This window comes from Scyliorhinus canicula, chromosome 11 (genome assembly GCF_902713615.1).
Source record: "Scyliorhinus canicula chromosome 11, sScyCan1.1, whole genome shotgun sequence".
NCBI lineage: Eukaryota > Metazoa > Chordata > Chondrichthyes > Carcharhiniformes > Scyliorhinidae > Scyliorhinus > Scyliorhinus canicula.
In genome coordinates, this window is record NC_052156.1 from 23,653,513 (window position 1) to 23,681,221 (window position 27,709).

The 27,709-nt window shown below is 47.6% G+C and overlaps 1 protein-coding gene across 1 annotated transcript in view; it reads right to left on the minus strand.

Moving 5' to 3' along the window:
• Window positions 1–27,709, minus strand: part of stab1 (stabilin 1) — a 324,671-nt gene that overhangs the window by 69,103 nt on the left and 227,859 nt on the right. The window contains exons 46-52 of the mRNA XM_038812582.1: window positions 25,957–26,004; window positions 25,775–25,858; window positions 21,215–21,361; window positions 19,637–19,771; window positions 18,274–18,333; window positions 9,325–9,501; window positions 1,053–1,139 (exon numbers count right to left, since the gene is read on the minus strand). Of these exons, the coding sequence (XP_038668510.1) occupies window positions 1,053–1,139; window positions 9,325–9,501; window positions 18,274–18,333; window positions 19,637–19,771; window positions 21,215–21,361; window positions 25,775–25,858; window positions 25,957–26,004 (738 nt within the window). The remainder of the gene's footprint in view (window positions 1–1,052; window positions 1,140–9,324; window positions 9,502–18,273; window positions 18,334–19,636; window positions 19,772–21,214; window positions 21,362–25,774; window positions 25,859–25,956; window positions 26,005–27,709) is intronic.

Consider the following 27,709-nt stretch of genomic DNA (forward strand, 5'->3'; position numbering starts at 1 on the left):
ACATCTTTATGAACAATATTTACAAACATCACTAAGGTGCCACCCTGCCCTGTCCCCAACCACCAAAGGTCTCCAATGGCCTGGGAGACCCCCCCCCCCCTCCCCCCTCCCCCCTCCCCACCCACCCACCCTCCCGGTGCCGTTACACCTGGTCCACACACGAAAGTGAAAAGTAAACAGCACCCTGGCGAGGTCTCCCACGCGTAGCAGTTGACTCCTGGGTAGCGGGTGAATCTGGCAAACATATATTTAAATAAGCTGTATGGCTCATTTAACTATGCTGATTTGGGCCACGTCCAGAGAGGGCGAGATTCGGATCACAACGTCTCACGCGATTTCTTTGAATCTCGCGAGGCGTTTTGAGCATTATGAATCTCGCCAGAGGCCTCTCGTGAGATTCAATGGCCTCATCCTCACGCCAAGTCGGGCGCTTTGATGCCGCTAAATCACGCCATTATCTCGGAATGGCACAGGGCGTAGCATTTGGTAAAACATAAAACTTGTCACGAAAATGCAGACAACTAATTTATCAAATGCATTAAAATATCAAAGCATTAGTATATTGAAGAAGAAAATTCCATGGGCAAACACTGAGCATTAACAACTGACTCCAGGATGTGCCCATTTGTTATTTGCTTTGAAAATCAAATCTAAATATCAGGCAGAATTTTCTTGATAATCATTCTCTGTCCTCCATTTGCTGTATGAAACAGCGATGCCGGCAGAAGGAATCTCCTTGGATCTGTTAGTCTGCAAGTGTGGGATACAATATATATCCTGACCATTCAAAAGTCACGTTTGTTCAGTCTTTATCAAAGTTTGGTATGGGCTACGTCTTGGGACGATTGTATGACCTTTTCAACTCTCCCTCTTAAAGCTCACTCCAGCTTGAAGTCGCTGCAAATCACTAACAATTAGAACAATCAAATGGGCTCAAAACATTAATTCTGTTTCTTTCTCCCCAGATGATGCTGCGTTTTCACAGCATTTCCTGTTTTTATTTCAAATTTCCAGAATCTGCAGTATTTTGCTTAAATTTTGCTTTTACTTACGATTATAGCCCTGCTGCAACTGACGGAAATCATTGATCCTCTCATTGTCCGCCTGTCACTGATAAGTGGAAGGTCTGCTGCTATAGTCTGCAATCGGAGAACATTGCGTAAGTATCTGAAAGAAATTTCATTTTGGAGATCTAAACTATTCAATGGAGCAAACTTAGCTGGACATCAGAGGGCTTTTTGAGTAAAGACTATTGCTAGCACGCAATATGAAAGAAGCAAAAATTACTTCTACAAATAGTCAGAAGCTCTAATGATATATCAGGGCTATATCAGAGCAGGTGCAGCAGCACCACTGACCCCTGTCCATTCCTTTTTGTTTCTATGAGAGATGAGAATTGTTGGAGAGAACATGGAGAGGCAGAAGTAACAGTGCTATGAATAAGATTAAGTTATAATATGTAACAGAACAAATTCACTGATTCAACAGTCCCAGCAAGTAGTGTGGTCAGAAATAGAGCAACATCAGTGCTTCCAAAATGGCAATTTGATGAGAGCGGGAATTAGGAACAAAGGGGGAAGGAGAAGTGGTGTAGTTTAATTGATGCTTAAGTGGATGAAAAAAATTAACTTAACATTTAACGCTAACTTAAAACCACCCTTTCTGGTAAAAATGGCAATGCAGGAAGGCATAGTGCTGTGTGGTTCCGACAGGATGTGGGAGTTTTGAGTAACAGATGTTAGCTGGAAGAAACATAGCTGCAGGAAGTCTCTCCAAGTGAATTTTATTTGAGGTGTAGTTGGAGCCAATCCGACAAATTAGGGGGCAGGAAAAGGTCTTTGGGGAAACAGTTTCAGCGGGTGGTGTATCCTTTTGAGAGTTAAGGAGTTGCTCATGGTTCAGGAAGTATTAATATCTATCCAAGTATCAGGGTAGATGAAGATGTTTCACACATAGAACATAGAACAACCAGTGCAGAAGGAGGCCATTCGGCCCATCAAGTCTGCACCGACCCACTTAAGCCCTCACTTCCACCCTAACCCCGTAAACCAATAACCCGTCCTAAACTTTTTGGACACTAAGGGCAATTTGGCATGGCCAATCCACCTAACCTGCACGTCTTTGGACTGTGGGAGGAAATCGGAGCACCCAGAGGAAACCCACGCAGACACGGGGAGAACGTGCAGACTCCGCACAGACAGTGACCCAGCGGGGAATCAAACCTGGGACTCTGGTGCTGAGAAGCCACAGTGCTATCCACTTGTGCTACTGTGCTGCCCAAAGGTTGTTTGGAGAAGGAATTCCCTAAGGAAATGATCTCCAACAAGTTTGTGAGAGGATTTTGGTCAAGGCCAGCAAATGGATTATCAATGACTCAAACAACATTAATGGTTCGTATGTGGAGTGGGAGGGGAAATCAGCAATTCTTTGTCGAATGCTGAAGCACTGGGCAATTCACTGGTTAGAAAGGTGAATGCCATCTTGTGTAGGCTTTGTTGTCTCAGGTTAGGGACATTTCAGATAGACTAGGAAAGATTATGGATGGAGATGGAGTGCGGTCAGATATATCGTGGTCTATTTGGGAGACAAAAGAAAGCAACAATCAGGGGAGGGATTCTGCGCTGCCCGTGCCGGTTGTGGAGTTCCTGATGTGGTGGGGGATCTGGTACCGGTAAAAATAGGATTGGCGCCGTTGCGATGCTCTAGTACCCCACTGGCAGCATCATCGAGGTTCATGCTCCACGCCAGTGGCAAGATGCAAATGGATATCAAATTCTCCATGCGTCCATAATGCTCCGGCCCTCTGCGCCATGATTCACGCAGGCATGGATTGGTGTAAGCATTTGTCAGCATGGCACTGACACAGTGGAACTCGTGCTGGACCAAAAGGGGAAGTATTTAACAAAGGTGCCCCCAAAGTACACCTTCATATCGGGACCTATCAAAAACCCCCAATATCAGAGCCTTCCCTCCCACCCCTACTTCCTCCCGGCCTATCATTCTCCCCTGCCTTGAAGCTAAAGAGCAGTTCAGGCAAAGTGAAAAACGTATCTTTCCTTTACACCTGCTGCCTCGTGAAGCGGTATAGAAAGCAGCAGCTGTTACTTCATAAAGAGCCAAAAGCACATCACAAGGCTTTAAACCTCCTCAGATCCTTTGATCCGCAAGGCTTCTATTCACTTTCAAAGTGAAAGAAAATAGCTTCCAGAGAGCTAGGGTCTGAATTATTTATTTTAATTTCCCTTCACACTTGAATGCATCTCAAGTACCCTGCTTTGAACCTAAGCACAATATTTATAAACATCTAGCTATGATTCACAACTCTGGACCACGCCAAAAGCAGTTAAGTTATTTCTGCTGTGAAAAAGAATAAGGGAAAGCATTAACTCCTCAATGTTTATAGAAATTGTGGTTAGATTCAAAGCAGGTTACTTGAGATGCAATGAAGTGTGAAGTGAAATGAAAATAAACAATCCAGGCACCTGGCTGTGTGGAAGCTATTAGCCTGTCATTCACGGCCTATTAAAAGCTATTTCTCTTTGAAAGTGGATAGAAGCAATAGTTTTTCACTGTTTCTGCTAGGACTTCTCTTTAGCTTCCAGGCAGAGATGACTGATGGTGGGCAGACCTGATGGGGGTCTCTGATACGGGGAGTCTCTGATATGAGGGGTCTCTGATATGGGGGGTATGGTGGGGGTCTTTAATATGGCGGTCTCTGATATGGGGGGTATGGTCGGGGTCTCTGAAATGGGAGCCTGAGGGGGTCTCTGATATGGGAATCTCTGAAATGGGGGTTTCTGATATGGGGGTCTCTGATAAGGGGGTCTCTGATGTGGCTCAGGGGGGGTTTGATCACTCTTATGCACGTGTGCTGTGGAGTGGGGGGTGACCCAGCAATTCCCATGGTGGGGGGGGGAGGTTGCCCCTACTTGTCAATGGGGGAGGGGGAGGGCAAGATTTGTGTTGTGGGGGGGGGGGGGGGGGGGGGGCGCGTGAGGAGGACCACCCGCAGGACATTAGTATCAGGCTTCCCCCGCAAAATGGCAGCCTGATATCGGGATTTGGAATGGAATCCCTTGAGCTCCCTTCCATGCATAAATTTGCACAGGAGGAGAGAGTGAATCGCTTCGGAACGCTGTTCCCAGCACCAGCACAAACCAGAAACGATTCAGTTCCAGCGAGAGAACAAACCCAAAATGGAGAATCCAGCCCCAGAAGTCATGTAAAAGGAATATAGAAGATTTGCAAAGGTGGAAGCTTCCAAATTACTGCCTGAGTATTTTTAAGGTTAGGGATCTCAAGATAGAGGATTGGCTACATTGGAACAGGAAAGGAACTAATAAAATGGCAAAATGGGAAAGTAATGAATCACTTAAACTGGAAAGAAAGGGAGCAGGGAGATGAAAGCAGTCATAAGAATAAGTAGAGAAGGTAGAAATAGCCAAAGATAACATATATAACTATAAAATGAATAAAAAAAGGAAAGTATGCAAAATGAATAAAGGGAATAGAAGAAGACAATCAATTCAACCAATTTTAAGCGGGAAAAATAGGGTTTGACGAATGAAGTATATCTCTATGGCACTTCTACAGATGTGGCATAGAGAGCATCCTATCCGGCTGCATCACAGCCTGGTATGGTAGCTGCTCGGCCCAAGATCGCAAGAAACTGCAGAATGTGGTGAACTCAGCCCAACGCATCACACAAGCTTGCCACCCCCACATTGATTCTGTCTACACCTCGCGCTGCCTCAGAAAGGCAGACAGCATTATCAGAGACCCCTCCCACTCAGGCATTGCCTTCTTCCAGACCCTTCCATCAGGCAGAAGATACAGAAGTCTGAAGACCTGCACATCCAGACATAGGAATAGCTTCTTCCCCACAACTACTAGACTCCTCAACGACTCTCCCTCGGACTGATCTGTTCCCTGTAAGGACACTATTCACGACATACTATGCTGCTCTGGCTCATGTATTTGCTTTGTTTGACCCCTTGTTCCGCACTGTAAGCACTCACTATTTGTCGATGTACCATTTGTCAATGTTCTCTGTCAATTATTCTTTTTTTGTCCACTATGTACGTACTGTGTACATTCCCTTGGCTGCAGAAATATACTTTTCACTTTGGTACATCCGACAATAAATCAAATCAAAATAAATCAGAAAAAGAAGTGCTTTAAATATGAATGAAAAAAGGTGAAGAGCATTTAAATTTTAAGATTGTGGGCCCCAAATGGAAAAACTAAAAGTAATTAGCGATCAAAGCAGAAAACGTGTCAACTTTGAAGAATAGGACTTTAACCCTGGTGTTGTAAGCCTTCTTACTTTGAAGAACAGGTTAGATGGGTGGTTGGGGGAAAGAGGGCTGAAGAGATCTGAGAACAGATTGGACACATATGATTCAGACAATTGCTCATTTGGAGGATAAACACCAACACACACTGGTTGGCTGATGGCCAGTTGTATTGCAATTTAGTTTTATGTAATTCTTTGATCCTGTTAGGCATGCAGAATTGATTAGTTCACACTTACGCTGACAAATTATTATTGGTTCAGGAGCAAGCTTTTTGCCAAGGTGCAGGAATCTGTCTTAATATTAACAAATTTATAATTACGGGACTCAAAAATGAAGGCCTGGTAGACAGGCAGTTTTTTCAGATGGAGGAAAATCAAATATGAATTCTACATCTTAAAAGTTCCTGATTAGGACTGATTTGCTCCTCCATCAAAAATAGTCTCAGTACAGGAGTTATTGAACTTTGAAACACAGTTCATACATATTGGCACTTCATTTCTGCAGGTCTGCACCAAGAGGTAGGTCAAGTTCTAGAAATGTTAATCCCTGGGTTCACTACCACTTCCTGGGGCTTTGTTGGGGATTCTCTCACTCTTCAGGTACCATACCCTAAGAGGGCATAATAATGGACTTGCATGTGTTATTTTGTGGTTATGCTCAGCATGTACTTCAGTGGTTTGCTGTTGTCTTTTGCAGATTTTGGCTGACCTGGAGATTCTCCTTCTCTTACCACCTGCCTGAAGCATATTAGAAGGATTTTGCAGACTGAAAATCAAGTCATTGAGTGGGAGTCAAACTTGGAGCTTCTCACTCAGAGATAGGGAGCTGCCACTGAGCCACAAGATCCTTGTTTGGGACTCTATGGATGGAGTTCTCCCATGGCCCACCGGTGGGTTCAATCGCGGGTGGGGCTGGGGAGGGGACAGAGTTCAGCGGGAGTCCAAAAATTCATTTCACACCAAAGTGATTTTTAGACAGGATCTTCCAATGGTGTCCGCCATGGCAGATTGGGAAACTGATTTGCACCCTGTTATTGGGATGCAGAGGAAGGCCCGACCAGAATATTAACCCCATTTCCGATTTGCCATGACACCAGTAGGAAAACAGGTCTGGACAAATGTGACCTGCAGAAGTCGGGACTTACCTGAACAGTGGCTGGGGATGCCTCAGGAGTTCAGGATAGAGGCTTGTCATGTGAGAGTACCTTTATGAAATGGGTGTTTAAGAAATGTACCTTTAAGAAATGGAGCTGCTCATGTTACTGGAGTAATGTCAGAGTATGGGTGGAGCTGAGCTCTACTGCTGCTTTTTAGTTTCAGTTTGAGAAAAGCTTGGGTGTGTCCGTGTTTTTCAGTGAGCTGCATATGAAGTTTAAACAAAGAAATGTAATGTTGATCTTTGCCAGCCAAAGACTATCTATGGATCATTTGGTGAACCCAGAATTGTAAACGGTCTCAATATTGAATGTAAACCTAATGTGCTCCTGTTTGAAGGTTTGTTAAGTCTTTTTGATGTTAAAAGGACAGCTTACAGGGTTACTTAGTGTTGTATTCTTTGGGGGTGTATTAGATTTACTAGTTGCTAAGATGTTCACTGTTTGTTTTAGAAAAATTAACTTGAGTTCATAGAATAAACATTGTTTTGCTTTAAAAAGGAACTTTATCATTTCTGAAGTACTACACCTGTAGAGTGGGCCCTGTGCTCCCCATACCACAACCTATTGATAGTTGTGGGTCAGGTGAACTCCATGATACACTTTGGGATTCTCTAAACCCTGACCCATAACAGGCCGACAGTGACCTTAGTCTCTGGAACACCACAGCAGTGGGTGGGGGAAGCCCCTATCAGGTGGACCTTTCAGATTGAATGTCATCAAGGAGGTTCACCTTCCAGTCTCAGAGATTTTCCTGGTAATCCGCCTTCATTCTCAGGAGATCCGCCTTCTTTCATTAACAGTGGGCCAGTGATGTTAGACACCTTTTAAATATGGCACTCAGATACAATGGCGGCACTTGCACCATCATGCTCGCCTCTCCACGGACTCCTTGGTGCATCATTAATGAAGTCAGGGCCAGAAGTTATGGCATTATTTCCCGCCAGCCCCCGCAGCAGGAAACACACCACATTCCCGCTGCCACCGTAGGACGTAGTCCCAGATGGGAGAATTCTGCCTTATATTCCTCAAATAAGGTTATCCATGTAGTGGGATAACCTCCAACTTGGTTGGAGGCACCAGTGGGGCCAACCTCATAGTCTAGTCCTGAGCTAGACCCCAAAAGTGAACTTTGGCACGTCACTCACTTCATATTCCACTTATATAGGATGCTGCTGAGGCATGAGTACCTTCTCCACAGTACTATATCTGCACGTGTACCAGATGCACAGCAGCAGTTCAAGAAGGTACCTCATCACTGGCTGCTCAAAGGCAATTAGAAATGAGCAGCAAGTGTTTGCCTTGCCAGCAACGTTCACATCCCGTGAAAGGATAAAAACAGAAAATTGTAGAACAGGGATGTTGGCAAACCATCAGTTTCTGCTAAAATTACTGAGTTACTTTGGTAGACAGTTGCCCAAGATACGCCCTTACTGTGCAGGTTCTCACCAGCTACATTTCAATAAGGTGAATTCCCTTGACCCTCGTGAGCGAGATCCAAATCTGCATATTTAAATGAGAAATTAGGCTCATTTAAATACCTGGACACCAGGACGCCTGAGAATCAACGGCCGTGCCTGCAAGACCTCACCAGGGTGGCATTTAATACTGGTTCACACAAACATGAACCAGGCGTAATGGCACCTCGGGGGGCCTAGCAGGGGATTGGAGACCCCAGGGTGGTCGGGGACAGGGCAGGCCAGTACCCTAGCACTCCCCCTGGTACCCAGGGTTCTAGGTTGGCACTGCCAGGGGTGAGGCCAATGGGAGGGGAGTGGGAGTCGGGTTTCCAAGGGCCTTGACAAGATTGGGGGGGGGAGGGGTGAGGGTCAGAAAGTGGGGTCAGAGCCTGAAAGGGGGGGGGGGGGAGCCAATTGATAACACTGTAGCAAGATTAAAAACTGCAACTCGAAAATATAAATTTAAGGACACAGACAAAAAGCTGATACATCAACTAATTTAGGGTTCGGTACACCCTGACGTATAGAAATGGTTGGATGCGACAGTTCCCAGAGGAAAGAAATTCACACAACCATTGTGAATTGAGATCAGGAAGAGGGTGAGAGAAAAACCTACGAGGATAAATCTGAAGGTGAAGACTGATGCAAGAGTGCAGAGTGATATTGTCTCGCTCAGGCCATACCAGAAGATCTTTCCTGAAAATTTGGAGGAAAATGGGTATTCAAAGAAAGGTGCTCTGAAACCGATCAACACCATTCTAGAAGCATTCAGGGGAAATTGAGATTCGATAGCTAGGAACAACCCAAATCAAAGGGATACACAAAGGCTAACTGTACATTAAAACAGATCGTCTAGGGGTCCAGCAGTTGTGAGCAGCAGCAGTTTATCTCAGTAAACCATGAGGTTAAGGAGGTGGCACTGAGGGTTAAAGAGTGCACACCCATTGAAAAGCATCTTCTGATCAAATTCTAAGGAGATCTGAGTACAAAGATATTTCACCCTACATGTAACACCATTGAAACAGAGTTGAAATAGAGATAAGGTCACTTCATTGATAGGGGCATTATATTTTAAAGAAAGATATATTTGTTGTTTGTAAATAACTAGGAACTACTGAGCTAGGAATTAATGTGATACATGCAAGTGTTAAAGTGGGCCACATTACACTGCTGCACTAGAGTCTGGAGCAGACCGCATGGCAAAATTAAACATAAATAATTTTGGAGCTGTACAAAATGTGATTAACAATATCTAGGAACCGAAGACAAAACATCACCCATCTCCCAGAGGGTTGCGTGGCAGGCACACTGCCAACATGGGCAAGCTCGGGACCCCTAAATGGGCCAGGTGACAGGGTCCCACACCTGTTGGAAACTCCAACATACATGGTCCACAATTGCAGTTCTTAAATACCTTTGAATCCCTGATCATGTGAAATTTTAGGTACGCCACAAGATTGTGTTTGTTCTCATCACTATAAAGCCAATCCTGTCTCACTTTAGGAAGAGAATTAAATGCTTCGTCTGTTGGCCACAACATTGTGAATGGTCTGTGGATTGGATCTTCCAGTAGAGGTAGCAGATTTGTTTCCTGTGAAAATGAAAAGTAATTTAATAATTACTTTTTTGTAATTCGAGTCTTAGAAAATATATTTAAAGTAAACATCCAAGAGATCCCAGGAGGAATGTGGTTAAACATTTGAGGTCTGCTTTAGATCTTCTTTTAGCCAGTTTGTGACTCCTGTAAGCAGCCCTCATATCTTACGTTCGCAAGTATACATAGAACATAGAACAGTACAGCACAGAACAGGCCCTTCGGCCCTCAATGTTGTGCCGAGCCATGATCACCCTACTTAAACTCACGTATCCACCCTATACCCGTAACCCAACAACCCCCCCCCCCCTTAACCTTACTTTTATTAGGACACTACGGGCAATATACTGTATCATATGAAATGAGGTATAATGTCAGGAAACTCTTGTGATCTGAATCAGATATTTTGCCTTTCACAGATGTGTCTGAGTTGGTGGCATCAGGATTTGGGGGCAGGATATTGAAGGGAATTCAGATTACAGAGTCAAAGAAACCGCAATTCATCCTACAAAGCCCATACTCCTGGATGAGGTTACTACGGAGACCCACTTTTCTCTTTGCTCCCTACCCTTTAATATTTCTTTTTAAAAGCAACTATCTAATTACTTCTTAAGACTATTGAGCAGTTCCACATTCCACCCACCCACCACGTGAAGAAATAATTTCTAACCTCCCCTTTAATTGTTTTTGTGGTCATCTTTAATTTGTGCCCTACTACAAACTTTTCATGCCTTGCAACTTAAATGGCTGCACACCCACGCTTTTTGTGACGTATTAAAGTGCTACAGCGAGTAAGCTTACCTGATTGCTTCGGTAGAGGACCAGAAAATCCCACCTCTGATGTATTCTTACTTTCAGGCGGGCATGGGAAGAGGAGAGACTGCAAAGAATCAATCTGAAGTCGAAGTAGGGAACCAGCAATGGAAATAACCCATGACACTGAGTGTGGGAACCCTGCATCGCAGGCAGCACGTTAAGTTCTCAGTACCCGTTTTAAAAAAAATTCTGTATGATGTTAATGCTCCCTGCAATTTTCACTGGCTGTGCAAATCAGCATGAGTGGCTCACATTACTCAGAGGTAGCCTGCAACTCTTAAAGGGGAAGAAGATTATGGCTCTATACTTTGAACAGTGGGCAAGTCATAGGCCTGAATGGAACAAAAAGATTCAAATGTGCTGACCTCACATAATACTTGCTCACATGACAACAGTGACCACACTTCAAAGGCACTTCATTGACTATGAGGCATGAAATGAAATGAAAATGAAAATCGCTTATTGTCACGAGTAGGCTTCAAATGAAGTTACTGTGAAAAGCCCCTAGTCGCCACATTCCGGCGCCTGTTCGGGGAGGCTGTTACGGGAATCGAACCGTGCTGCTGGCTTGCCTTGGTCTGCTTTCAAAGCCAGCGATTAGCCCTGTGAGCTAAACAGCCCCATCAGCATGTTGGGTTGTTTGGAGTTGTGAAAGGCGCTGTACAAGTCCAGGGGCTGAATAATATAGTTGCGCCCAACTGGGGCTCCGCACCTAGAAATCAGCAATGTTCTGACTTGCAGGCCTGCCTTTGGAGCCTGCCCTCGGAGCCTGCCCGATAATATGTTAATTGCCCCAATTAGCGGCAAGAGTGGGTTGTAGACCTCCATCCCATCCAATGAGTGCTAGAGGGTGGGTTATCGGGGGCGGGATTCTCTCATCCCGGGGCTGGGCTGGAGAATCCCCGTGACCGGGCCACGCCGCCCTGACGCCGGCATGCGATTCTCCGGAGAGCGGAGAATCGGTACCATTGGCACCGGCGTGTTTGGCGCAGCACCGGTCGCGGGCCACTCTAAGCGGCCGGTCCGCCGATTCTCGGCCTGGGATGGGCCGAGCGGCCACAGTTAAAATGCTGCGTCCCGCCGGCGCTGTCCACACCTGCTCGCAGCCGGCAGGAACTCTGCCTGCAAGGGTCGGGTGGCGGGGGAGGGGGGGGCTCCAACCCCGGGGAGGGGCCTCCGATGCGGCCTGGTCCGCGATCGGGGCCCACCGATCGGCCGGCCGGCCTCTCTGTCCCCTGGCTTCTTTTGCTATGCGCCAGCCCCTGTACTCCTGCGCCATGTTGCGTCGGGGCCGGCGCGTTGAAAGAGGCCACCGCGCATGTAGGGGCCAGAATTACTCCTGGCAGCGGCCCATTCAAGCCGTCGTAATACACAACGGCGTTTACAACGGTGTGGACACTCTGCCGCGGGATGGGAGAACCCGCCCCTGGTCTCGGAGGCTTCAGGCCGTGACCTAAAACAGGATTACGGCCAGTACTTTAAAGGGTTCTCTGGCACAGGACAGTGTCAGGTGACCCATCAGATGATAAATATAACTGATTACATGAACAGAGAAAAGATTTGTACAAGTTACAATCGAGCTGGATTAAGTACATTTAAATTGTGAGTAATCTCTGAAAACCATGTCAATCTTCATAGGTGGCAGAAATGTAAAAAATCAACAAATCCCACCTTCTTTCATTGAGGATCTGTACATTTGTTACATGTTTCCATACAAAGATGTCAGCGTCATTGGAGAGTGGGGTGAGGCATACCAGAAGGACCAAACCAACCCCCAGATTCAGTGAGGCTGCCCCAGACGCCCTCCTGTGAGAAATTCTTGAGCGACGTGATCAGCTCATGCCAGCTGCTGGCAAGTGGATGAAGCCCAGCGAGGTCTATACTGCGTGGGAGGAGGTGGCAGAAGATGTCAGCTGTGTGGGTGTGGTGAGAAGAAGTTTGTCCCAGAGGCACAAAAAGGTCAATGACCTCATGAGGCTGGGCAGGCTGAGTATGGTATCAGTATGAGCAATCATGGTCCAGTGTGTAACTGGTCTCAACAGTGAATTAAAGCCCTTGAATCAGAGGAGATTCCTCCTGATAAATAAATCTCCAAAAAGTTCTTCTACTCATTCACATGAGCAGTCATTGAAATGTTAACTGCAAAGCTGAGATTGGTCTCAGCCAGTCTTAAAATCCACCCAAACAAGCTTGCCCAACAAAAAAACGTATTGCCTATTGTGGTGAATGAGATTCACACGGTATTATAATCTGTATATATATGTATCAATATTGTAAGTGCAGTTGCACTACCTGACCACCAGGAGTAGCAGCTCTGGGAGTACTCGAGAGCTTGTACTGGGCTCCTCCCTTGGCTCCGCCCAGGACTCCTCCCCCTGGAGCTGCTGTATAAAGATACGTGCCACAGGGTCAGCCAGCCAGTTCACCGAAAGTTCAACGGCTAACAGGCTGGCTCTGTTGTAAGTATATTAAAACCGCTATTCTAATCCTACAAGCACGTGTCCGTAGAATTGTTGGTTCCAACAATTTAATATACTTACGAAACAGTCGAAGTAAATCATGGAAGCAGCCCTCAAGCCCGGACGCCTAGAACTCGACCCGCAGGATGCAGAGGCTAAGGACATTTTTTCCCACTGGCTGAGATGTTTTAAGGCCTACCTGGCAGAAGCCAGCACCGCCGGAACAACGGAGGAACAAAAACTCAGCCTACTGCACGCGAGGGTAAGCCACCGAATCTCCACACAGCTAAATCCGGCCGGTTCTTACACCGCAGCGCTGGCGATATTGGACAAAATGTACGTTAGGCCCATTAACGAGGTTTATGCATGCCACGTGTTTACGACTCGCCGTCAGCGGCCTACAGAAACGCTAGCCGAGTTTGTAGGGGAACTGAACAATCTTTCCAATGACTGTAATTATCAAGCCGTTACCGCGGCTGAACATAGGGAGCTTGCTGTGCGGGACGTTTTCGTAGCGGGCCTTAGATATAACTATGTGCGCCAAAGACTGCTAGAAAAGGGGGCCCAGGACTTAGATACTACTGTGGAGGCTGCTACCACTATGGAAGTCTCCTTCCGCAGCTTCACGTCGTTTCCCGCGGACCCCGCGACCTCATAGTGGACCCCCGACCAACAATCCCCCCAGGCCTGTGCCGCACGGCCCCCCAGCTACCGCGCTGCCAAAGCCAGTTACTCTGCTGCCCCAGCCAGCTACTCAGCTGCTCCAGCCAGCTACTCAGCTGCCCCAGCCTGCCATTTCTGTGGCCAAAGCCAGCACCCGCGGCAGCACTGCCCAGCCTGATCCACGACCTACAGCAGCTGCGGGAAGAAAGGCCACTGTGCCAGAGTGTGCCTCGCGAAAAGGGCCCCAGTTTTTAACTCCCCAGTAGAGAGAACAAATCGCTCCCAACACCAGCGGGCCCGCGGGGCCTGAAACGCTGCGACCTACGCCCCGACTACGCCCCCTCCCGCCACGTGCGACCCATGGGGGCCGCCATCTTGGCAAACCCCCACCATGCGGCCGGCCACGTGCGACTCATGGGGGCCGCCATCTTCCTCACCGCTCACCACGTGCGATCCACGGGCCCCATCTGCATCGGCATGCTCAGAAAGCTCATCTGAAGACTACGACTTCCCCGGGCACCCATCACGCGGCCCGCAACTCAGCGCAGCAATCCTGCATCAAGCTCGCCAGAACGTACCGGCATCTATTCAACCGGACGCCCACTCGGAAGACTACGACCTTCCCGGGCACTCATCACGCGGTCCGCAACTCAATGCTGTCACCCTAGATCAATTCCGCCCCAAGCACCTACGAAGATTGATGGCGGAGGTCCAGATCAACGGGTACAGCACGCCATGCCTCTTTGACTCCGGGAGCACAGAGAGCTTTATACACCCAGAGCTGGTAAGACGCTGTTCTCTTCCTATTTTTCCTGTGAGCCAAACTATCGCCCTCGCTTCGGGCTCCCACTCAGTCCAAATCCAAGGACGCACCGTCGCTACGCTCACAATTCGAGGCGCTAGTTATTCAAAATTTAAACTTTATGTCCTGCCTGACCTCTGCGCGCCACTCTTATTAGGCCTAGATTTCCAGTGCAACCTCAAGAACCTCACCCTCAGCTTCGGCGGGCCCCTGCCCCCACTTACTATCTGCAGCCTAGCCACGCTGCGCACCGCCCCCCCCCCCCCCCTCTCTTCGCCAATCTCACTCCAGATTGCAAACCAGTAGCTACTCGCAGCAGGCGATACAGCCTACAGGATAGGGTCTTTATCCGATCGGAGGTCTGACGGCTGCTCAGTGAGGGGATCATAGAGGCCAGTAATAGTCCCTGGAGAGCTCAGGTAGTGGTCGTCAAGAGCGGGGAAAAATTATGCATGGTCGTCGACTATAGCCAGACCATAAATCGCTTTATGCTCCTAGACGCGTATCCCCATCCCAGAATTGCAGACATGGTTAATCAGATCGCCCAATATCGGCTATTTTCCACGCTGGATCTGAAGTCTGCATACCACCAGCTCCTAATCCGCCCGGAGGACCGCCACTACCCGGCGTTCGAGGCCGATGGCCGCCTCTTCCATTTCCTCCGGGTTCCCTTCGGCGTCACTAACGGGGTTTCGGTGTTCCAACAAGCAATGGACCGAATGGTAGACCAGTACAGGCTGCGGGCCACGTTTCCGTATCTGGACAATGTTACCATCTGCGGCTATGACCAGAAGGACCACGCTGCCAACCTCCACCGTTTTCTCCAGACGGCACAGAAATTAAACCTCACTTATAACAAGGAGAAATGCGTTTTCCGCACAAACAGACTGGCCATCCTCGGCTACGTCGTGGAGAACGGAGTCCTGGGCCCAAACCCGGACCCCCCTCTTAGAACTCCCCCTCCCTCATTGCCCCAAGGCCCTCAAACGGTGCTTGGGGTTCTTTTCATACTACGCCCAGTGGGTCCCCCAATATGCGGACAAAGCCCGCCCACTCTTTAAGGCCACACGATTTCCCCTGTCAGCTGAGGCGCGCCAGGCCTTCAGCTGCATCAAGGAGGACATCGCCAAAGCAGCCATGCGGGCAGTGGATGAATCCACTCCCTTTCAGGTTGAGAGCGACGCCTCAGAGGTAGCTCTAGCAGCCACTTTAAATCAGGGAGGGAGGCCCGTTGCATTTTTCTCCCGTACCCTATCCGCTTCAGAACTCCGACACTCCTCTGTCGAGAAGGAAGCGCAAGCCATCGTGGAGGCTGTTCGTCACTGGAGGCACTACCTCGCAGGTAGGAGGTTCACCCTCATCACCGACCAACGATCGGTTGCCTTTATGTTTGACAACTCGCAAAGGGGCAAAATAAAAAAAGATAAAATCCTTCGGTGGAGGATCGAACTCACCACCTATAGCTACGATATTAAATATCGACCGGGGAAGCTCAACGAGCCCTCGGATGCCCTCTCCCGCGGGACATGCGCCAGCGCGCAGATCAGCCGTCTGAAAGCCATCCACGTGGACCTCTGCCATCCAGGGGTCACCCGGCTCGCCCACTACATCAGAGCCCGAAACCTGCCTTTTTCCAACGAGGAGGTAAAAAGCGGTCACCAGGGACTGCCCTATCTGTGCTGGTCAAGGCTTCTAGGCCCTTTGAACGCCTTGCGATCGATTTCAAAGGGCCACTCCCCTCCACTAACAAGAACATTTATTTCCTCAACATCATTGATGAGTTCTCCCGATTCCCTTTTGCCATTCCATGCCCCGATATGACCTCCCACGCAGTCATTAGGGCCCTGCATAGTGTCTTCACCCTGTTCGGTTTCCCCAGCTATGTGCACAGCGACCGGGGTTCGTCCTTTATGAGCGACGAGCTGCGTCAGTACCTGCTCGATAAGGGCATCGCCTCGAGCAGGACTACCAGCTACAACCCCAGGGGGAACGGACAGTTGGAGAGGGCGAACGCGACGGTCTGGAAGACCGTCCTACTGACCGTCCTACTGACCCTCTGGTCTAGAAAACGGCAAGTCTCCCAATGGCAAGAAGTCCTCCCAGACGCGCTCCACGCAATCAGATCCCTCCTCTGTACAGCTACAAATCAAACCCCATACGAGCGGCTCTTCATTTTTTCTAGGGGCACTACCACGAGGGTCTCACTTCCGGCGTGGCTGAGGACACCAGGCCCGGTTCTCCTGAGGAAGCACGTCAGGGACACAAAACTGACCCCCTTGTTGAAAAGATGCGCCTCCTCCATTCCAACCCCCAGTACGCATTCGTGGAGTTCCCGGACGGTCGCCAGGACACAGTATCTCTTCGGGATCTGGCACCCGCTGGATCCAGTCCCCCCCCCCCACCCCCACTGAGCAACCCCTTACCCCGTTCCCTATGCTGCCGCCCCCTCGCGCCCCCGATTCCGCAAGCTCGCCCCACCGGTTCCACGCGCCAGCACCAGCCTGCCCCCAGCGCCCCCAGTCTCCGGTCTAGCCAGAGGTGTATGAAGTTTGGATGAGACCCGCCCTGGAGTTTGCCATCGTACCCCAGCTCTCAACACCCACCCAGCCACCGCAAGAGGCTGTAACCCCGGTGCTCCGCAGATCGAAACGAACAATCCGTCCACCGGACAGACTAACTCTGTGAGCCACCATCCCCGCCGGACTCGATTTTTTTCACAGGGGGTGAATGTGGTGAATGAGATTCACATGGTATTATAATCTGTATATATATGTATCAATATTGTAAGTGCAGTTGCACTACATGACCACCAGGGGGAGTAGCTCTGGGAGTACTCGAGAGTTTGTACTGGGCTCCTCCCTTGGCTCCGCCCAGGACCCCTCCCCCTGGAGCTGCTGTATAAAGATCCGTGCCACAGGGTCAGCCAGCCAGTTCACCGAAAGTTCAACGGCTAACAGGCTGGCTCTGTTGTAAGTATATTAAAACCGCTATTCTAATCCTACAAGCACGTGTCCGTAGAATTGTTGGTTCCAACACCTATGTGTGGTGATTCTCACACTGAAGGCGTGTTACTTCCTTCAGAGTGAATTATTGCAGTGAGTTGGGTTTTTAATGAATTTCCTTCACAATTGTGAGGTGAATAACATGGGCCGGTTTATGACATTTTTACCCACTGTAATACGCTTACCGTATTATCGCAAACCGGTGAAGCGCAGAATGGTCCCGATCTAGGAATATATTATACAGTCCCAAATCTTCTTTCTTTTATAATTAGTTGAGATCAGTTTTTCCCCATTCAACACACCAGTGACATTCCCGTGAGCACCAGTTTAGATGGCACTGTGCAGAAAGTCAAGATGAGGGAAAGCGCAGGAATGATTTTGTTTTTAAGATACAAAAAATTGATTTTTCTTCTTGATCTCCTGTCTCTAGTTCAGGACAGATGATATTCAAGGCAGAGAATAATTTTTTAATACAGGAAGAGAGATGACTACATTGTCTACCTGAAGATGTCTACCTGAAGATGTCCTCCACTGTACAACAGAGACTGTCCTTCAAAAGTAACAAATTGGTTATGTGACTTATTAGGATGTCTTAATGATAGAATGTGATAGCCGAAGGTAAGGACTTCATACAACACTAGGTAGGCAGGATAACAACTAGGTATATTTACTCTACCCACAATACTACAATTACTCTACCCCACACCCCGCAGGGTCAACCTCCCCGACCTGCTCACAGGGCAGGGTTTATGTTCTGTAATGTTCCTCCTTATTAGGGGAGAGGCTTCGCCTCCCCTAATCACCTGGGGAGTTTGTACTCCAAGGGGTAGGAAGTGAACCATATACAATATAAGGTTTACGCCCGAGGAGGTCGTAACATAGAACAAGTTGGTTCTTTCCGTCCAATTGTTTTCAGTGAAATCAGCCACCACTTCCATTTGGCACCTTTCCTCAGCTACAGTGTAATCATTGGCCAAATAGAAGCAGCATAACCAAAAATCCACTAGTATTAAAGAAAATGTCCTACCTTGATCAAACTACTAAAAATCCTGTATCCATTCGCATTTGCAACCGTGGTGATATTGTGCTGCAAACAAAGAATTCAAACACAAGAAATATGTGAAAAGTTTGCTCCAAAAATGTAAGATAAAATAACAGGCAGGATTTTGCCAGCCTGCACGAGGCGGAATCATGGTGGACGTAGCAATAAAATGGGGAGGGAGCTGAGGTAAATGCCCCCCCCCCCCCCCCCCCCCACCACCACCACCTGTCCACGTCCCACCACTGATGAATTTTACCAACTGCGGGACCGGCTTCCCACAGGCTGCCTGCCACAAGCAGGCGTGAAGCAAATTTAAATATTCAAATAGACCATTAATAGACCAGGATATTGGCATTTTGCCAATGACAGATTGATGGCCCCTCCCCATGCCGGGTGCTGAGGCTGCCAACTGAATGCAAGTGTGTCCCCTATGGCTGCCAGGGAATATATAATTTTTCTCATTTCTGGGTTCAGCAATCATGAATCAGAGCTTATTTTTTTCCCTTCCCTGCACAGCCCGAGGCAATGTGGTAGCGTACTCCACTGCTAACTCAGCTTAAGTTAGCTCACTGAGCACAGTCTGTGAATCAACTGGGAGCTTCAAGTCCGTATGGCTGATTAATAATGGATTATTGCATCAAAGCTCTTAATGCAGGTCAGCAAACCGACCTAAATAAGAATTTCCTTTGGCCTTGCTTTCATCAACGTATTCCAGTCTTCCAATCCCTGTATTCCAATCTCTAGCTTAAACTGATTCCTTTGGTGACATTTAACATGCATGGAGTCACTATATAATTTTGAGTGTTCTTTTAACAAACGGACAACAAATATTTTCAGTAATTATGCTATTTTGTTTTGTTTTATATGTGATTTTTAGAACAGCTATATTAACCTTTTCTCCAGCTCCTTTCTCACCCAAATCGATCAGAATTCACACAAAAGCCTTAAATGCGAGATGAGATAGAAAGTTCATTCAGGGGACATCATAACTAAGCCAATCCTATCCTTGCCCTTGCATGCTTCCGGTAAAGGGCAGAGGACAGGGTTCGGGAGTAGAGGTTCCAGTCTGTATTACATTCACAACCTAGGATCACTGAGGTGAAATTTAATCAATCCCGCTTATGTCAAACTCTAGGGAAAATCACCTAATGTAACAGATCAACAATTCCATCTGGCACTTTCCAGATTTGCAATCACTGACTGGATGAACCCACTGTGTTATCAGGATACATATGCATTTCCTAAAACTGTAACATGAATCTTCAAAGAGAGTGAGAAAGAGACACTTTGCAAAGCTAAAATATCACCGATAAAAAAAGATGTGTTTTCAGATTTCCTTGCAACCTACCAGAGGTGTGACTGATCGGTTGCTAGCCGTTAAGTTGAATGGAACTAAGACTTTGTTGATGTAATGGACAATTCCATTTGTTGCAATGTAGTCAGTGCTGGTTATTTGTGCATCTCCATTCAAGTAAATCGTATTCTGTTAAAAAGATTAAATAGTTTACTTTTCAAAAATGGAATCACACTCCAGTTAACTGCAGTGAGATTCCCTCCACTTTTATTCTGCCGTACAAATTTGTCCATCACCCTTGGCCAGCAATGTCCATGGTCTAGCACAGAGTCATCTCCATGGATACACCAGCACCTTTCCTTGACCATTCTCCTTGACTGGGTGCAGATGCAGCAAAGGATCTTCCTTGAAATCAAATACACCCAGGCAAGGCTGATAGCTTGAAGCAGAGGGGAATGTAGCTTATTCTTTGGATTAGAGAAGTGTTTGCAGAAATAATGGGTATCATATCTACCCTATAGATGCTGTGGACAGATGTAAAAGCGAGTTGAAAGGGATCCTGGGGATGTCAGATCTGGCACTAGTTTGAATCATCATTCGGCATCAGCAATAAACATACCAAGTTGTATTGTTAAAGTAATAGAGAAGGGATATTGTGATTAAACAGTAAAATCCACTGATCAGGCCAAATATTCAGCCTTCAGTTCTTTGCTTACTTTTGGGCGAGGACGTTCCAGACTAAGCACAAGTGTGACCAGAAAATTTGGAAAAAGTTCACTTTAGGCAAAGAGAACACGGAGACCATGATGGTGCAGAAACACGAACACATGACTGAAATCTGGTATCAGAGGATCATGTAATGAAAAAAATCTACATTGTATAGACATGAAAGGAGTCAATGTGGAAAGGACTTTACAGACATGTAAAAGTAGATATTTACCTTAACCAGAGGTGCTCTAACCAAAGATTCAGAACCCCTGGAGGAGCTGTGGGTTTCTGAGGTGGGTTATTATGTTACAGAGTGATGTGAAAAGTAGGACTCGAGGTTTGGGTTGCATTGGATTTCTTTATTGTCACGTGTACCGAGGTACAATTAAAAGTATTTTTCTGCAGCAGCTCAAACAGATCATTTAGTGCATGAAAACAAAACAAATAAAATAAAAAATAAAATACATAAAAGGTGAACACAAGGTCCACAATGTAAACACATAGACACTGGCATAGGGTGAAGCATGCAGGAGTGTAGTATTAATCAGGTCAGTCCATAAGAGGATCATTTAGGAGCCTGGTAACAGTGGGGAAGAAGTTGTTTTTGAATCTGACACATACAAAATAATTTTACATTGATTTGTGCAGCCAATTTCCATGATTAGCTGATTTAAAGGTTGCAAAGTGTATATATTAGAATATTCATGAGGTTCCTAATGAGGTGCATCACATGAATAATGCAAAAGCTTTTAATAGAAGGGAATATCTTTTCGTATCATTCCTGCATACAATTTCAATTAGAAATCAGGGATCTCTTTGTTTTTAGATGCTTGAGGCCCAAGCAGCATTTTAAAGATTTTGTACAATGAAACTGATTAATAAGAGCACAAGTTGGGGGATACAGTGAAGTACGAACACACCCACCTGTTTCCAGGAGATCCGAATGGGGTTCCCAGATAAGGCAACAATGGAAGTCTGTCTCCTTAGATCACTGTGGAAAAGTTTGCCACAGCCTACTATGTGATATCGAAGCAAATCTCCAATCAAACCGCGTGCTTTCCATTCTTTCATCTGTTCAGAAAGTTCTCTCATTAATTTGACAAAGGCTATTTACAATCAGCTTCAGGTCATAAGATAATAGAATCAGGACTAAGCCATTCAGATCCCAAGCCAGATCCACCATTTAAGATGTTCATTGCTGATCTGATCTTGGCCTCAACTTCACCTTCCTGCCTACACCGCCACCGCCACCCCCCCCCCCCCCCCCCCCCCATCCACCCCCACATAACCCCTGATGCCCTTGAAGATCAAAAATCTGACTAACTCAAATATATTGAATATATCCAATGACCCAGGGCCCACCTTTCCCTGGCAATCCCAAAGCGCAATGATCTCTGAGAGAAGACATAATTTCTCATTCCCATTTTCAATGGGACACTCTGGGAGTTCAGATTCTAGCAAAAGATTTAGGAATATTGTATCAAAGAGCCAAAACAGGGATTGAGGCAGGGCTACAGGATAGGGTGGGTTTTGCAAAGCCTGATTTCACCAGCAGGGAACTCATTGGAAAACTATGGGCAAAATTCTCCATTTGGGAGATGATTAAGTATTGCCGCCGAGACTTTGTATGCAATTTGTGTTCTCGTTGGGGGCGCTATTCAGTAAGTGAGTCAGGACATACAATGGGCCAGCACTCTGCTGTCACAAATACTGTGCAATTCCCTGCCCAGCTGGCGTTCTAACCGCTGGGTCAGAGTTAGCGCTAAAAGGCATGGCAGCTAGAGCTGTTTTTAAGCACCCCAATTACCACACACACTGAAGCCACCAAGATTGCTCACAGAACACCTGCCCCCCCCCATCGAGGTCGGGAGTCCAAGCTTCATGACAGTGAGGAACGGAGGGACGCCCTCTTTCCCAGGATGGGCTGCAGACTCAAACCTGCTCTTCTGAACATCACCTTCTCGGTGGTTGCAGAGGCAGTCAGCACTGCCAATCTCACTAGGAGGAGACAGTGATTCGTAGAAGTGGGGATCACTGCTGAGGCCTCTGCCCTGAATGGAGCAGAGAACCAGGGAGGGCTCCAAAGGTCACATTGCAAATGTCCTGATTGGAGTGAGCTCTGCTGGTCCCCTACTTCCTGGCGCAAAACGACCATCGATTCCCTGCTCCGGGGGCTAGCAGCCAGGCAGTGTAGAGCTCCCAGCCCAAGCTGCTGATATAGCCCAGAGCATTGCCCTCCCCTGACTGTGGCGGCGCTGGACTGAGTCCGCTGCCGCCATGCTGAGTTCCTGATGGATGAGACCATATGTGTCCCACGCTGTTGGGGACTCGCTGGTGGGGGACGGAGCATCGCGGGGCGGGCCTCAGGCAATGGCCTGAAGCCATGGATATGCCGCTTTTCAGCGGGCGGAACATCGCAAAAGCAGCGCCGCCCCTGATTTTGTCACCTTCGGGGATGCTCTGCCCCATCGCCGAACGTGATTTCGGCATTGGGGATCGGAGAATCCAGCCCCTTGATTTCGGCCGGATGCCCGATTTTCCATCTGATCGCGATTCACATTTCTGGCGTCGCGAAGCAGAGAATTCAGCCCCATGTGTTTGATGCTCACAATTTTACAATCTTAATGTTACTGGATATAAAATCAAGGGCAGCATGACTGTGTTTTTCTAATTTAACCTGGCCACTTGTGAGGTCTCATTGGCAGGGTGGAGCAAGGCTGGTATTTGATCTCTGGGGGCCCCAGGCAAAGTTTTGGCTTGGAGGCTGGGTCTGATCAGGAGCCCTGACTGTGAAACAATTGCTCGTGAATCTAATACTGCCCTGACTTGGCTGCTGATGAGGAACATTCATACAGATTGAATACAATAGGTCGAGAGGTCAGCCGCCTTGATTGAACAATGCTGCCAGCATGAACTGATTCTGGGTGCACACTGGGGCCCATGACTAATGTGGGGTCTCCTGACGTTTTGGGGGATTCCTGAACATTTTGGGGTCTCTGACTGACTTGGCGTCCTATGCAAGTGCATGGGTTGCAGACCCTAAAACAGCCCCTGGACAGGATCTCACATCCTCCATATTTAGCGAGGATATGAGCTGATCGCGTACTGTTAATTCGGGGAGGTCACCATCATGCAATACTAAGCATTCAATATTCATTTTGAAAACAGATTAAACTTTCTAAGCTCTACTTCAAGTACAACAATGTAATAATCCTTTGCAGCTGTAGCATGCAATGTTATGAGGAGCAATAATTAAGGTTAGGTGGATTGGCCACGATAAAAAAAACTGCCCCATAATGTCTAGGTTAGGTGGGGTTATGGGGATACGGCAGGGGAGTGGGCCTAGGTAGGGTGCAATTAAGAGGGTCGGTGCAGACTCAGTGGGCCGAATGGCCTCCTTCTGCACTGTAGGGATTCCTATGCTCTGAAGTTGAAGAAAATAATATTTTGTAAATTTAAAAAGTGCATTGAATACTGCACAAAACATTATGGAATAGTTACATGTGGGATCATTCCTCAATCAAAAATAAACCAATCAGGTGAAATGATAAATAGTTTACACGGAGAACACTGTAGCACAGTGGTTAGCACTGTCGCTTCACAGCGCCAGGGCCTCAGGTCCGATTCCCGGTTGGGTCACTGTCTGTGTGGAGTCTGCGCATTCTCTCCGTGTCTGTGTGGGTTTCCTCCGGGTGCTCCGGTTTCCACCTACAGTCCAAAGATGTTCAGGTCAGGTGGATTGGCCATGCTAAATTGGCCCGTAGTATCAAAAAGGTTGGGTGGGGTTGCTGGGTTGCAGGGATGGGGTGGGGGCATGGGTTTAGATAGGGTGCTCTTTCCAGGGGCCGGTATGGGCTTGATGGGCCGTGTGGCCTTCTTCTGCCCTGTAAATTCTATGAAAGTCTATGAACACTTCATATTTTCTGCCATGAATTTCATATCATTCCATTAAATTTGATGCGTAAATTTGAGATCCTTACAGCAACTTGCAAAAGAGATACAAAAAGATTGTTGTACAATCTCTCCATGTTGTATAATCTCTCCATGGGTACTAAACCACCTTAATCAGAATTCCACCAATTGAGGCACCAACCCAGATCCTATCATCATGTGTAATCAGACACTCCCAGCCCGAGGACAGCAGAGAGGAAGCCTGCTATGGATATGAGGCTATGGAACCTGAGGGGATGTTTGCCCCTCCTTAGCTAAGTGTGCTGAGGCCAGTGATAAGGCCCACCATTGTTCTGGATAAAACTGGTTAGCTCAGTCCAAACCAAGACTGCTTATGAAAGTAAGCACTGTGAATGATGGAAATCTGAAATTAAAAACTGAAAATACTCAGCAGATTTGGCAGAATAGGAGGAGAAGGAAACAATTAATGTGCTGAATGGGATGTGGAGGCAGGACCAGATACTGGCAAGGCCCCAATTTCCTGTTGTCAGCCAGCATGCCAACCGCCACCATGGTGGTCCCATCTCCAGGTAATTTTCATGGAGGTTGGTTTGAGGCCTGGTTGATAGTGGTGCATAGCCAATTACATTGCATATTGAAGATGCTTGTCAGAGTTGTCTGGAATTTTCCAGATGTCAGACAGGCCCCTGTTGAGGCCAAAGCCCAGCATTTGAATTGAGACATCCACCCAACGCAGAACAAATGGCCACTGATACTTCATTGAATTCAATCCTAGCTGTGATTGCCAGAGGGTTACAGCTGTGGCCTCAAACTGTCCTATGGAGACCCTGTGCAGAATGATGGTCTGGCAGTTGTGGCCATTTTTAACTTTTGCAAAATCCTTCACAGGGTGTCTCCATCTTGAGACGCCCTCTTGTTCCTACATTGGAAGTTCCCATCTCTGACCATGGGGCTGACAATATTTCAGTGCTGGAGGATGTCCTATTGGTTACCTATCCTCAGGGCATAACCCTATGTTTTTAATTGGACTGGGCTCCCAGAGACCGTCACTTAATTGGTCACCTTCTCGAAAATCACCTTCTGGGTACTGGTGCCAGCATTTGTTGTTCCCCGACTTTTAGTGAGGGCCACGAAGAATCCAGCATGAGTCGAAGGATAGAAAGAAATAACATTTATTTACAATAACATATATATATACAACAGCAACTCCTTTGCTGCTCACTCTCCTCTAGCTGGTTCCAAACTGGCCAGCTATCTTTATGCAGGTAATCTGCTGATGATTTCTCCGCTCCCCCTCATTGGGGAAGCTCATACTCCCAAAGGATTGTGGGATTGCCATTAGTCCCCAGCCAGTGGTAAGCAGGCAGGTTATAACACCGACCCACATGTGCCCTGGATGGCAGGATTGGGACCCAGGAATGAAAATGATTTACAATATTTCAAAAGGTCTCTGTCCAAGCTGTCTATTCCTTTCGGCAAAATGAAAGCAGTGGTATTTGGAAACACTGCTCAGCTTTCCCAAAAGTATTTTGACAATGAACTGTGATGTGTGTAATATTAATATACATTTACCATTGTATCCTGAGTAAATGTGGCCGTCCTGGGCACAAACACCGTGAATGGTCCTTTACCATTAAGTTCTTTGATGTTGTTTGTCTGCAATGGTTCAAAAAAATGAAGAACGATTGAGCAAGGTTTTAACAGATACTCTTCATGAATTTAGCCTGAAAAATATAAAAAAGGTCCATCGCTACCTGAAGGTATCTGTGAAACAACGCAGAATCGGCTTTCCGGGCAAGTTCCTGTCAAAAACAATCAGAATGTGATTTTTCATTGAAGGCCTAAAAGAAAATACACAGCAAGATCATGGCCGGGATTCTCCAATCCTGCGGCCAAGTTCTGTCGTCGGCGTCAAAAGCGGTGTGAGCCACTCCGGCGTCAACCTGCTTCCAAGACCAGACATTCACCTCTCCTAGGGGGCTAGTATGGCGCCGGAGTGGTGTCCACTGCTCCGGCGCTCGAAAACTGGTGCGCCATGGCCGGCGCGGGCATGGCCGGCATGAGTCCGGGCACGCACGCCACGGCCGGCGCGAGTCCGTGCATGCGGCCATGAGTCCACGCATGCGCATGGGTTCCCATCTCTGCGCTGGTCCCCGGGCAATATGGCGAAGACTTACATGGGCCCGGCAGTGAGGAACATAGGCACCCCCCCCACGGAATTAGCCCGCCCGCTGATTGGTAGGCCCCGATCGCGGGCCACGCCATCATGGAGGCACCCCCCTCCCAGAGTCGGAGACCCCACCCCCTCCACCAGTACGGTCCCCGCAGCCGGAACTCCGAGGTCCTGCCGGGTAGGACCATACGAAACCTACGCTGGCGGGACTCGGCCGAACTCGCCGGGCACTTGTCCCGTCGAGGCACGGGGAATCGCCGGGGGGCTTTCAACGGCCCCCATCCAGCGTGGCGACGACCCCGCGGGCGCCGGAGAATCGACGGCCCAGCGTCAGAGCGGTGTGGCGCGATTCTCGCGCACCCCCCCGCATTTCTCCAACCTGGCGTGGGATCGGAGAATCCGGCCCATACCTTTTATTTGATTGGAATTATTCTTACACAGGCTCTGAGGAATACCTTAAAGCAGGGGTGGGCAAACTTTTCCGTGCAAGGGCCACATTCAGAATTTCACAATTTTAAAGGGCCGCATAGTATATTAAGTAAAATAATTACTTCACCCGGTTATGATTCTGGGCGCCTCATATAGAACATAGAACAGTACAGCACAGAACAGGCCCTTTGGCCCTCGATGTTGTGCCGAGCAATGATCACCCTACTCAAGTCAACGTATCCACCCTATACCAGTAAGTAACCCAACAGCCCCATTAACCTTAAAAAAAAATTTTTTTAACTTTTTTTTTTAATGACTTGGTGGGCCGCATAAAGACCTTTGGCGGGCCGCATGCAGCTTAGTTTGCCCACCCCTGCCTTAAAGTGTTCCACGAGTAATGAACTGAGCAGAATTTAGGCAAATGTGAGGGATTTTACACACACAACTACTTCACAAAAAATGATTTGACTGCTGAGGTAATAGGTCCAATTTTACTTTGGTCCAACTGTCACATACTGGGTGCCAGCAGCCGAAAAATAGTTTCAGATCATTTGCCATCATCCTGGGATAAGGCCCTGTCATGGAGGCCAGAGAACTGGAGAGTTTCTGGTGAGCGATCACCTGCCATTTTCAAATTGGGAACCACGTTTTGTTGTTATCCACTCGTCATCCGCTTCAAATTATACTCGGCCCTAGAGTGTTCCTTTTGTCACCAAAAACCTGTTTAACTCAGCCTTGAATACATTCAATGTCACAGCCCCCACTGCTCTCTGTAGATGAGAATTCCAAAGGCTAACAGCCCTCTGAGAGAAGAATTGTTTTCTTATCTGTCTTGAGGAACTTCTTCTCTCCTTCTGGCTTTCGACTTCAGCTGACAACAGTGGAAAAGTCTAAGGAGTGGCAGT